Source organism: Corvus brachyrhynchos, unplaced genomic scaffold, assembly GCF_000691975.1.
Source record: "Corvus brachyrhynchos isolate BGI_N302 unplaced genomic scaffold, ASM69197v1 scaffold166, whole genome shotgun sequence".
In the NCBI taxonomy this organism is placed as follows: domain Eukaryota; kingdom Metazoa; phylum Chordata; class Aves; order Passeriformes; family Corvidae; genus Corvus; species Corvus brachyrhynchos.
In genome coordinates this window covers 382,637-395,108 of record NW_008239671.1, presented here as the reverse complement: position 1 = coordinate 395,108, position 12,472 = coordinate 382,637, and the positions used below count along the sequence as shown (strand labels likewise).

The following is a 12,472-nucleotide window of genomic DNA, read 5'->3' as shown; positions in this document are numbered from 1 at the left end:
GGCGGGCAGCGGGGGTGTCCCGCGGGAAGGGGAGCCCGGCGGACCCGGCGGGGTTGTGAGTGCCGCCTCGGGGCTGTACCGCACCCCAAAGCGTGTGGGCTGCGGGGCGAGCTGCGGGGTACAAAGTCCGGTGGAGAGTCAGGATTTCCATGAAGACCGGACTTGCTGTAGCTCATGGAAGAGAGGATGGATGGAGGGATGTGGGGCGGGAGGGCTGGGGGGGATGGAAGGGATGATTCTTCGCTGCTGGCTGTTCGCCTTCCCAGCTGCTCTCAGAGGAGCCCGCAGCTGAGCCGGTCCCGTCTCCAGCAGGTCCAGGAAGGCTGGTTCCCTGCTCCGGGATGCCTGGGACCCCAGCCCTACCAGCAGCCCCCCAGCCCCGCTGCCCGCCCCTCAGCCCGTGGTGATGGCTGATGTTTGCGCATTCCTCCGAGGTCTTTCCCTCTTGCCGGCAGCTGGTTCCTCCCCGGGCTGCCTCTCCCGAGCCCGGGGCCGCTCAGAGCAGAGTGGGCAGACCCGAGGGCCCTGCCGTGTCCTGGGGTGGCTGGGTGGGGGTAGGAGCTGTGCTGTAACCTGCCCTGGCTTAGGGGGTGACAGCAGGATATGGGGATATCAGGTAGCCCAAAGGGGCTGGACGCGGAGCTGTCAGGGAAGGGAAGTGCAGCCCCAGCCCCACACAAAGCTCTGCCCCGCTGACACCCCGAGATCCGGAGTGTCCTTTCCGCAGCAGGGTCCCTGTCCCTGCATGGAATGGGGTCACACAGAGGGTGGCAGGGGTAGGCACCCTGCCTTCGGACAGCGAGGGGCAGCGAGATCCCAGCCACGGGAGGTTGTGGTTTTGGGAGTGACAGTAAGCCTGCCAGGGAATCCAGATTCCCATGTGACCCTGGGCTGCTTCCTGGTGCTTCTGGGACCAGTTTGTGGAACCCTGTGCCCTTCCAGACCTTGGTGGTGCTTACCCCGGAGCTCTGACCCATGGCAGGTCCCCTCCTGAGCAGGGTGGGGGTATCAGGGCTCCCCTGCTTCGTGCACATGCACTACTGACACTCCAGGGCTGCCGGGAAGTGGGAAAAGCGGAGCAGGCCCATCCAGGCAGCCGGATTGCGAAAGGGCCAGCGCTGGGCTGCGTGTGATGGGGCCCTGGGGAGAAGGGGAGGGATGGAGCCCTGAAGCCATGGGACTCACCAGACCTTCTCCTGCCCCGACTGCTGGGGATGTGACCCCATGCTCTCAGGGATGTCCTGGCATGGGACATCAACAGAGAGTGACTGTGTCACCCCGTAACCTTCCCAAGGAAGGATAAACAGAGCGAGCTTCCTCTCCCTTATGCTGGCGGGTTTCCCAGGTCCTCGGTCTCTTGTGCTGCTCTTCTCCAAGTCCTCCCAGTTGTCAGTGCCTGGGATGCTCCATGTCCCCGTGGGTGTGTCCAAGGCTGCTGCTGAGTGAGCATGTCCCTGTGAGGCCTCCGTGGCCTGGCCCTTTCCTGCTGCCGTGGTTTGGGATGTCATCCCTGTGCTGCAGGGATGCCCCGTGCTGATCAAATACACGGACTCACCCGAGGACCTGCTTCACCAGGAGCTGCCCCTTCCCGAGGTCTGTTGGATGTTCACCGGGATTTTGGTGGGGCAGACTGAGGTCCCGCTGTGTGCCCAGTGAGTGCTGAAGGACACACCTGATTTGAACAGTCCTGAGCCCCAGGCACCCCCATCAGCACAGCCGAGGAGCTCTGGGAGGGGCAGGCCCCGTGCAAGACACTTGGGAGAGCAGAACAATGGTGGGGACAGTGCCTGGCCATCAGGGCTGCAGGCCCTGTCAGGGTGACTGTCCAGGGGGACTCAGCATCCCCCATCACCCACTGGGACAAGCAGAGCCAGTGGGCTGGCATGAGAGCAGTTTGAGCAGTGCCATGTGGGGCTGTCCCCTGTCCTGAAGGGTCCTTTCACCCATGCCAACCCCAGCAGCGCAGGACTGAGGCTGAGGACTGGAGAGAGCCCCAAGATTTTGGCTCTGCAGGACTCTCGGACACCCCACCACCAGCGCCAGCTTCACTGAGGGCTGGGATGTGGCTCAGGGCCCCGTGCACACCCGGCTGGGACATTCCTGAGGTTTCCTGGGCAGTGGCAAGAACCTGGGCTGCTTCCCGACTCCCACGCCCAGCGCTCGCTCCAGCCAGCCCGTCCTCCCGAGCCCTTTACCCTTGCAGTGGAGGTCTGCTGAACCTCTGTGCCCTTGTGCCAGGGCAGCACATCCAGAGTGGCACAAGCCCTGGTCCAAGAGGAGACTGTCCCTGGCTGGAGCTGACAGCAGGACGGTCGGGATGCTGGGTGGGCTCCCCATCCAGAGCAGCAGGCAGGGCTGGAGCGGAGCAAAGCAAAGCCTGCCAGTGGAGCAAGCAGTCGGGCAGCAGGAGAGGAGCAAACGCACGGCTTGTGCCTCAGAGAACGGAAAAAGTGATGTGGACAATGAGAGCCCTGTTAGCCTGACTGCCTGGGACACGGACACGGAGCGTGTTCGGAGAGGGAGGTGGTACAGGAATGGGGAAGGAGCCGTGCTGTGCTGCAGGGAGCTCACATGGCAGCTGGCCTGGGGAAGGGCTTTGGCCCCACAGAGCTCAGCAGGGAATGTCACTGGGAAACTCTGAGGTGAGTGGCAGAGCTGAGGTGGCAGGGCAGAGGAAGCGCAGTGGGGATGAGGGATGCTGGAGCGGAGCTGAACCAGGACCTGGGAGCAAGGATTACAGAGCCTGGAGGTCACGCTGCTGAGGCTTGCAGGGGAATTGATGATTTGCTGCACAAAGCCCAAGCACTTTCTCAGGTGCCGTGTTCTGGTCTCTGGTCCTATGTGTTTTGTTCCTCAATGCACAGGTTTAAATTTTCCTTGTAGTCAAGGATATCGGCTGCACGACGCTGCTTTACCAGGCTGTCCCTATTCCCATCTCTGTTTCCCCCCATTTCTGTCTCTTCAGTCTGTACTAGGAGGGTACTTTTCTCCTCCTCCTGGCACAGTTTTGCTTTGAAAAGCATGTGATCCTCACCAGAAAGCCCACAGAGTGGTGACTTCCCCATGTAACCACATTTTAGTTCCAGCAGGTGACCGGTTTTAATCCACTTAGCAGAAAGTGCACTGATTTTGTTGAGTGCTAATTATTCATTAAAAGGTGGTGCAAGATGAATCGAATGCCTTCCAGTCTCAACCTGTTATATCAACACAGTTACTCCAATTAACAGGACCTGTGATCTCATAAAAGGCCATTCCCGCTTCCTGACGCGGGCTATTTCTGCCGGACCGTGGAGATTGGCATTAATTGTGCCGATGTCCTTCAGGGTTGTACTGACCCCGTTGCGAAACTGCCCAGTTCCACAGCAGAGCATCCTGCTCACTCAGGAGTTCTGGGGAAGCTCCAGTCCTTGTGCACTCCAGCTTTCCCTAAGGAAACACACTCCAAGGTGTGTTACAGTTAGCACTGAGAGGGCTCACGTTTGTGTGTCAGGGCAGCTCTGAGGGTTTACAGCCCTTCCTCTGGGCAGGGCGATGTCGAATAAGAAGTTTTGTTACTGCTGTGAGATGGCAAACTCATCCCTTCGCTGCTTCCCAGGCGGTGTGGAGGTGAGGATGGAGCATTCCCATCCCAAGCCCAGAGACTTGGTCCCCTTTTCTAAGCCGCTGGCAGGGCTGGGGTGGCCCATGCACCCGCCTTCCCTTCCTGCTGGCTGGGGAAAAGGTGCGCATCTCCTTCCTGCCCACAAACATGCATCCTGCTGGGCTCTGCTGTTCTCACAGTGCCAGAGCAGGCAGCTGAGGCACCGGGAGCCCAGAGCTGGCTCCCACCACCCCCAGGGCTCCAGGCTGCCTGGGCTATATCCCCACCAGCTCTGTGGCGTCCCCTGTGTCCCAGTTGTGACAGAGGAGAGAGCCAGACCCACACTGACATGATTGCCCCGAGGGATTCGATGTGCTTCATAGAATTATAGGGTTGGAAAAGACCTCCAGGGTCATCAAATCCAGCCTGTGACCAATCCCCACCTTGTCAACCAGACCAGAGCACCGAGTGCCATGTCCAGTCATTCCCACCACTGTGTCTGGTGTAGAACTGGACCAGCAGTGCTGGTCTTTGTTACTCCTCACTTCCTTGCTGAGCATCTCTGCAGGCACCAGGCTCATCCCGAGACTCTCGCTGCTCCTGGTGGCACCTCCGATGTGATGTGTGCCCAAAGGGGCCGGCAGGCAGCAGGGCTGGGCCCTGTGGGGCTTCTGTTGGTGTGATGGGTGTGGAAAAAGGGCACCATCCTGGTTCATCCTTGTCTTGGCCCAGGAGACATTCCCAGAGGCTGGAGTGTGGACCAGGTCCTCACCCTCTGGAAAAGTGAACCAAGCAGGGATGGGGCTGATTCCTCTGTGAAAACCCTGCCCTGGAGGCTGGTGGGGAGGTGGAGCAGCTGTGCCACCCCCAGCTCTGCATGGGGTTTGAATTTGTTTCCCTTCCTCTGTGACACTGCAGCTAAACTTGGGAATTTTAAATCACCCCGGGAAAGCCAGACCTTGTTCTTTTTAATGTTTCCTGATGGCAAGCACGGTCTGTGTGAGTGCAGCGGGCAGGATCTGTGCTCAGGGTGGATGTGGAGCACAGAGATGTCTTGCTGTGGGGCTATCCTGTAGGGGTTTTGGGGTCTGTTTTCCCACCTTGGAAGAGACCAGCAGGGACAGTGGCATGAGGCTGCAGTGGACAGGGAGGTGGGCAGGTGGCCATGCTGGTGCTCATGCGTGAGCATCAGTCAGAACTTGTCAACGCCAAGCAGAAATGCTGCTCCTGAGCTCCAGGATCCATGGGAATAGCACACTGAGAAGGGAGGGCGGCTCACAGAGAAGGGTTTTCACTATTGTTTGCCATGGGACTGGTGCAGGAATACCACATCTCCCTCAGGTATTCAGGGAGCCACAAATATCGTCGGAGGAATGAAGGAACGCAGCACAGAGGAATGTGAATGCTCTGGCTGCCTCGCTCCTCACAGAGGGCAGGAGCGTGGGCTGGAATCCCCTCAGCCAGCAGCCATTCCCTGCTCCTGCTGGATCGAGCTCCTGGCCAGTCCAGCAGGGCTTTCCCTGTGCCCTGAGCCTGTTCCAGCTCCCTCGGCTCTGGCAGCAGATCCCCCTCCTTCCCTTCACCTCTCTGGGGGTGACGCACACCCCTGTGCCCGTCTGCCCTCACTGCCCTTCAGATGTGACCGGGCAGCGCAGTGGGGGCTCAGTAGGGGCTGTTGGTAGAGGGGGACTGGGAACAGGGGCACTCTGGGCAGGTCCCTGACAGACCCGAGGGGGCAGGGCTGGTGCAGGGGCTGCGTGTGGGGAAAACTGGGCTGGCTCTGGCCAGGACAAGGCACATGGCTGTGCTGGTGCTGGGCAGGGGGTTTAACCAGCACAGGGCTGGGCAGGGAGGCTGGATGGGGGGGCTGGTGTTCCAGTCCTGCATGCCCTGACCCTGTCTGCCCCTGCAGAGCCACGCTTTTTTTTTTTCAGGAGAGCGTTTCTCTGCTGCCTGCCCACAAACATGCATCCTGCTGGGCTCTGCTGTTCTCACAGTGCCAGAGCAGGCAGCTGAGGCACCGGGAGCCCAGAGCTGGCTCCCACCACCCCCAGGGCTCCAGGCTGGCTGGGCTATATGCCCACCAGCTCTGTGGCGTCCCCTGTGTCCCAGTTGTGACAGAGGAGAGAGCCAGACCCACACTGACATGATTGCCCCGAGGGATTCGATGTGCTTCATAGAATTATAGGGTTGGAAAAGACCTCCAGGGTCATCAAATCCAGCCTGTGACCAATCCCCACCTTGTCAACCAGACCAGAGCACCGAGTGCCATGTCCAGTCATTCCCACCACTGTGTCTGGTGTAGAACTGGACCAGCAGTGCTGGTCTTTGTTACTCCTCACTTCCTTGCTGAGCATCTCTGCAGGCACCAGGCTCATCCCGAGGCTCTCGCTGCTCCTGGTGGCACCTCCGATGTGATGTGTGCCCAAAGGGGCCGGCAGGCAGCAGGGCTGGGCCCTGTGGGGCTTCTGTTGGTGTGATGGGTGTGGAAAAAGGGCACCATCCTGGTTCATCCTTGTCTTGGCCCAGGAGACATTCCCAGAGGCTGGAGTGTGGACCAGGTCCTCACCCTCTGGAAAAGTGAACCAAGCAGGGATGGGGCTGATTCCTCTGTGAAAACCCTGCCCTGGAGGCTGGTGGGGAGGTGGAGCAGCTGTGCCACCCCCAGCTCTGCATGGGGTTTGAATTTGTTTCCCTTCCTCTGTGACACTGCAGCTAAACTTGGGAATTTTAAATCACCCCGGGAAAGCCAGACCTTGTTCTTTTTAATGTTTCCTGATGGCAAGCACGGTCTGTGTGAGTGCAGCGGGCAGGATCTGTGCTCAGGGTGGATGTGGAGCACAGAGATGTCTTGCTGTGGGGCTATCCTGTAGGGGTTTTGGGGTCTGTTTTCCCACCTTGGAAGAGACCAGCAGGGACAGTGGCATGAGGCTGCAGTGGACAGGGAGGTGGGCAGGTGGCCATGCTGGTGCTCATGCGTGAGCATCAGTCAGAACTTGTCAACGCCAAGCAGAAATGCTGCTCCTGAGCTCCAGGATCCATGGGAATAGCACACTGAGAAGGGAGGGCGGCTCACAGAGAAGGGTTTTCACTATTGTTTGCCATGGGACTGGTGCAGGAATACCACATCTCCCTCAGGTATTCAGGGAGCCACAAATATCGTCGGAGGAATGAAGGAACGCAGCACAGAGGAATGTGAATGCTCTGGCTGCCTCGCTCCTCACAGAGGGCAGGAGCGTGGGCTGGAATCCCCTCAGCCAGCAGCCATTCCCTGCTCCTGCTGGATCGAGCTCCTGGCCAGTCCAGCAGGGCTTTCCCTGTGCCCTGAGCCTGTTCCAGCTCCCTCGGCTCTGGCAGCAGATCCCCCTCCTTCCCTTCACCTCTCTGGGGGTGACGCACACCCCTGTGCCCGTCTGCCCTCACTGCCCTTCAGATGTGACCGGGCAGCGCAGTGGGGGCTCAGTAGGGGCTGTTGGTAGAGGGGGACTGGGAACAGGGGCACTCTGGGCAGGTCCCTGACAGACCCGAGGGGGCAGGGCTGGTGCAGGGGCTGCGTGTGGGGAAAACTGGGCTGGCTCTGGCCAGGACAAGGCACATGGCTGTGCTGGTGCTGGGCAGGGGGTTTAACCAGCACAGGGCTGGGCAGGGAGGCTGGATGGGGGGGCTGGTGTTCCAGTCCTGCATGCCCTGACCCTGTCTGCCCCTCCAGAGCCACGCTGCCATGGGAGGCTGCGGCACGTGGGCATGGCCGGAGCTGCTGGTGCTGCTGGGCAGCGCGTGGCTGTGGGTGGGCAGTGCCCAGCCCACTCCCCCGGGCCCCACGCAGGCCCCTGGGCCCCAGCTGAGGTTCCGCCTGGCTGGTTACCCCCGCAAGCACAACGAGGGCCGCATCGAGGTCTTCTACAACGATGAGTGGGGCACCATCTGCGACGACGACTTCACGCTGGGCAACGCGCACGTGCTGTGCCGGCACCTCGGCTTCGTGGCTGCCACCGGCTGGGCCCACAGCGCCAAGTACGGCAAAGGAGTTGGTAAGAGAGGGGTGGTGGGCACAGCATCCCCCTGGCACAGCCCCCCGCACTGCCGGGACTGGGGTGGGTGCCCTGACAGGTTTGCAAGGGGCAGGTTCTGTGTTTGCAGAGTGTCTGGCAGTGAGTGTGTGCATATGTGGGCACATGTGGGAGCTTTCTGTCTGTCAGAGCAGCCCCTTGGGGAGGTGGAGACCACCCAGGGCTTTACTCTTGGCATTTCACTGGCCTCAGCTTTGTGCTACAGCTCCTGCTGCAACCTGTGTGGTCCCTGGCCATGCTCCGTGGGCGCCTTCCCTGTTCCCAAGGGATGCTTGGCTCCCCCTCACCCCCAGCTGTGTCTGGCAGGGCGGATCTGGCTGGACAATGTGAACTGTGCCGGAAGCGAGAGGAGCATCGGGGACTGCAAACACCGGGGCTGGGGGAACAGCGACTGCAGCCATGAGGAAGATGCGGGAGTCGTCTGCAAGGATGAACGCATTCCAGGCTTCAAGGACTCCAACGTCATCGAGGTGAGGAAGCTGCTGGCCAGCGTGGGCAGCTGGTGATGTCCAGGATCCCACAGAGCACCCTGGGTATGGGGCAGTGTGGGAATTCTCCCTGGGGGTGCAGGAAAGCAGTAGTGGCTTTCCTGGCTGTGCTCCCCAGAGCTGCACCTGGGGACTAAAGGGGACAAGGGGCACTGGGTACACTGGATGGGATTTGGTCCTTTGCTGCCCAGGGCCATCAAATGTGGCCAGCAAGGATGCAGGACTGGCTGTTCCTGTGCCCTGCCTGTGACTAGGGACCCCTCTCCTGCATCCTTGGAGATTCCCTGGGGGTGGGCTGGCAGGAGAAGGGGTGATGGGATGTGATGTGAGCTGGGGCTGACCTGATCCCTGCAGACCGAGCAGAGCCATGTGGAGGAGGTCCGGCTGCGGCCGGTGGTGTCCGGAGGGCGGCGGCAGCTGCCGGTGACAGAGGGCATCGTGGAGGTGCGCTACAAGGACGGCTGGGCACAGATCTGCGCCCGGGGCGGGGCCAGCCACAACAGCCGCGTCATCTGCGGCATGATGGGCTTCCCAGCAGAGAAGAAGGTCAACAGGAACTTCTACAAGTGAGTGAGGCCGGCAAGGAGCCCACAGGGGTGGGGTGTCAGAGCAGAGCCAGGGGCGTGGCAGGGGGTGGTGCGGGGGGGACAGCAGAGGCGGTGCTGTTGGGTGGTGTGGCTCCTAAAATCCCTCCCCCCCTACTGCTCGCCAGTCCGAGCCCCAGCTGGCTATCTGGACACTCAGTAACCAAGCTGAGGGGCTGTGGGGTGGTTGGGGGGCCTATCCCCCTACCACACACACTACAGCAAAGGCCACTCCAAGGCAAGCGCTTTTGCTCCCTGGCAGTGGTGCAATGTCATTTCCCTCTGGCTCCCCATCCCAAGGGAGGTTTGCAGCCATCAGGGGATGCCCCAGCCACACCATGGCTTGAGCAAGGGGCTCGGACAGGCCATGCCTGGCATTGTGTGTGCCCTGAGCAGGCAGGTCCGGTGTTGCTCCGCAGGCGGCCGAAGCGAGCAGCCAGGATGAAGGGCCGCAGCCCGAGGCCAGGCAGCAGGTAAGGGGCCAGGGCGCCCCATCTGCTGAGCTGTGGCAGAGCTGGGCTGTCCAGCCCCACCAGGCTCTACCGTCAGAATGGATCCTGCCACAAACGGATCCGGATGGAGCAGACTGAGGGCCTGGGCTGCGCTGGCCCAGTAGGACAAACCCTACCCCAGGGGACCTGCCTGTGCATGCTGGGGTCCCCCATTCCCCACAAGAGATGATCTCTCTCCCAGGCCAGTCATGCTCCAGCCTTGTCCTGCACACCAGGCAGGAGTCCTGGCACCCTAGGAGGGGAGCAGGAGGCCTTGGAGCAGAGCCATCTCTCCTGGCGGATGGGGAGGGAGGGCTGTGGAAATGGGCTGCTTTCTTCAGAAAGCAGCTGCTGGGACACTGGAAAGGCTGTGCACCCCTCCATTCCCTGCAGGATGGGCTGGCATGGGCACCAGAGCCCATGCTCAGCAGTGCTGATGGGCACAGCATGGCAGGTCCTGCCCTGAGTGCCACATCTGCGTGGGGTCTCTTGCATCCTCTGCCCACTCACTCTTGCTGCCTTTCTGCCAGACCCAGGGGATGGTCTGGCTGCCTTTTCCCCCCATCTGCTGAATCCTGCTGCTGGATTTGTTGGTGGATACAGTGAGCCAGAGCCCATCCTCTCTGGGCTGTGCCATGGCACCTCTTTCCTGAGCCCGCTGCTAAGATACTGTGCCCCCAGCACGGGGCCTTGCCCCAGTCCCACCACCTTCCCTGGTGCTGAATGTGCCCTACACCCACTGCGAGCTCTTCATTGTGACACTCACAGGTCTGTGTTCCCAGCAGTCATCCTTGCCAGCTCCTGCAGCTGGTGATGGGAATTCAGGTGGGGTCATCCCCTGGGTTTCCTCAACCCCCACCTGCAGGTCCTGTTTGCTACAATGTGCTGTTTTCTGGCTGGTTTGGTGCTGACTGCCCCTTTCACAGTGAGCAGGTCCTTCCCCTGCTGCACTGGGGGAAATATTTTGTGTCTCCATGAGGCTGCAGTCCTGTCCCTCTGCCCAGAGCAGGAACTGGCTCCTGAGAGCCGCACTCTGTTTTGTAGGGGCTGATCAATTTGGGGCTGCACAGCCACAGTCATATGTGGGCACAATATCCAGGCTGAAAGGGGAGTCCTGGTCCAACTCCCTGTGTGGAGCAGAGCCAGCTGTGGGTTAACCCAGGACTTCATCCAGCTGGCTTTTGAAACCTTCCAAGGATGGCAATTCTGCAGCCCCGTGGTCTCTGCTCCAGTATGGAACAGCCCTCACGGGCAAAAGGTTTTCCTTACCCTGAGCCTGAACGTTGTGTTGTCAATCACGCCTCTTTTCTCTTGTGCTCTTCCCTCCCTGCTGGAAGAGCCAGGATCCTCACAGCTCCCACCTCAGCCCTGGCTGGAGCAGTCCCACACCCCCCTCTCCTCCCACACTGCCGTGCTGCTGCTCTCTCTGGGGCTGGCACCACATAAATGACATCTTCTTTTCCTGGGGACCCAGATCCAGATGCTGGATCCAGATGTGGTTTCCTGAGTGGGGATGGTTTAACCAGATGGCACTGATGCCCTCTGGCTGTCTGAATCCCAGCCCCGTGCTGTGTCCTGGGGCTCGCTGCACTGTGCAGGCTGATAGCAACCTGTGCTGACCTGCAGGACAGTGGCCAAGCTTGGTTTTGCCTGGTCCCTGGGGCTGTCAGTCCCCTGCCCTCCTTTGGGCCACTCTGCTCTTCACTCCTTGCAGGCTCTGGGGTTTTGGCTCTGCTCAGCATCTTCCTCCCCGAGGGAAACAAAGCATTTGAGGATGTTGGGATTGCACCTACGCCTTGTGTGTGCTGAGCCTCAGGCAGCTTCCCTTCACGGCTCAGCCTGTGCCAGGGCTGCTCCGTTTGCTGGCAGTGGGTTCTTGCCAGCCTGCAGCGAGTCCCACCATGCCCCATGGCCCCAGGGCGAGCGCCCCAGGGTCGCCTGTGCTGCTTGCTTGGTGCTGTTTGCTGGGTGTCCTGCTCCTTGGGGACATGGCACAGTGGTGGCATCTGGTGTCTGGATGAGGACACGGACACACCTCACCCACACCTGACTGATCAAATGGTGGCCTCCGGTGTTTGATCTTTTGCTGTGTGACAAGGCAGAGCAGGATGTGGCTGCATCCAGCAGTTTCCTGGTGGGATGCATGCAGGAAACTGCATCATTGCTGAGGAGTGTGGCTGTGTCACACTGCTGGCGGCAGATGATGCTGTTGCACCCCTGTGTGACACGAAGGGGATGCACATGAGTCTTCCTGGGGGCCAAGGTGCCCAGTTCAGCCTCCAGTGAAGCCAGGGCAGGCTGTGCTCTCTGTGTCACTGCTGCAGGCAGAGGTGACAGCCTGAGGATCTGGGCTCCGTGATGGTTGTTTTCTGTTTTCCAGGCTGGCCTCCAAATCTCAGCCTAAACAAAAGCGCAGGGAGGACGTAGGGCCCAAGAAGAGGTAAATGGCTCCAGTGGCGAGCCAGAGACAGGAGCCTCGTGCAGTCCCACCAGAGCTGTGCGTGTCCCCACGTGCGTCCCCCCCATGCTGCTGGGGGTATGGGACAGGCAGTTGGCGAGGGGTGGACACCTGGCAGGCACCGTGTGTCACCCCAGGGACAGGGCAAGGGGCACGGCCAGCGCGTGCAGCCACAGGCAGGGTGGCTGGTGACACCTCCGCTGCCACTGGCCACCCTGGCCGTGGCTCAGGGCTCCTCTCCCCTCACAGGCTCTTCACGGAGCGGCAGCAGCCCAACTACCGCCTGCACTCGGTGTCCTGCATGGGGACAGAGGTGCACCTGTCCATGTGCTCCTTCGAGTTCTACCAGGGCAACTCCTCTGCCGCCTGCGGGGCCGGCATGCCCGCCGTGGTCAGCTGCGTGCCCGGGCCCCTCTTCGCCACTGGCAATGCCCACAAGAAGAAACAGCGCCAGCAGCAGCAGGGCCAGGTGAGCCCCACAGGGAGGGGGACAAGTCCTGTGGTGCCCCACAGCTGGGTTCTGTCCCCTGGGCTGTGTGAGTGTGTGGGCTGCTGGGTGACTGGCTCTGGAGCAGGAGGTGGGGACGGTGTCCTGTGCCTGCATATCCCAGGAGTCGTGACCAGCGCTGCGTTGTGACATTCCACACTGCCCCACACCTGTCCCCGCTCCCACAGGCCCGGATCCGGCTGAAGGGAGGCGCGAGGGTCGGCGAGGGCCGTGTCGAGGTGCTCAAGAGCAGCGAGTGGGGCACAATCTGTGATGAACGCTGGAACCTGCAGTCGGCCACCGTCGTGTGACGC

At 61.0% G+C, this 12,472-nt stretch overlaps 1 protein-coding gene across 2 annotated transcripts in view; it reads left to right on the top strand.

Annotated features, from left to right (window-relative positions):
- Window positions 1–7,289: 7,289 nt before the first annotated feature.
- LOXL3 (lysyl oxidase like 3) overlaps window positions 7,290–12,472 on the top strand; it is a 10,068-nt gene continuing 4,885 nt past the window's right edge. The window contains exons 1-6 of one of the 2 annotated variants that reach the window (XM_017742408.1): window positions 7,290–7,611; window positions 7,957–8,120; window positions 8,493–8,704; window positions 11,594–11,653; window positions 11,921–12,140; window positions 12,347–12,465. In XM_017742408.1, coding sequence (XP_017597897.1) covers window positions 7,302–7,611; window positions 7,957–8,120; window positions 8,493–8,704; window positions 11,594–11,653; window positions 11,921–12,140; window positions 12,347–12,465 — 1,085 coding nt within the window. In that variant the 5' untranslated portion in view covers window positions 7,290–7,301. The remainder of the gene's footprint in view (window positions 7,612–7,956; window positions 8,121–8,492; window positions 8,705–11,593; window positions 11,654–11,920; window positions 12,141–12,346; window positions 12,466–12,472) is intronic. The other variant, XM_017742409.1, reaches the window with a different exon arrangement.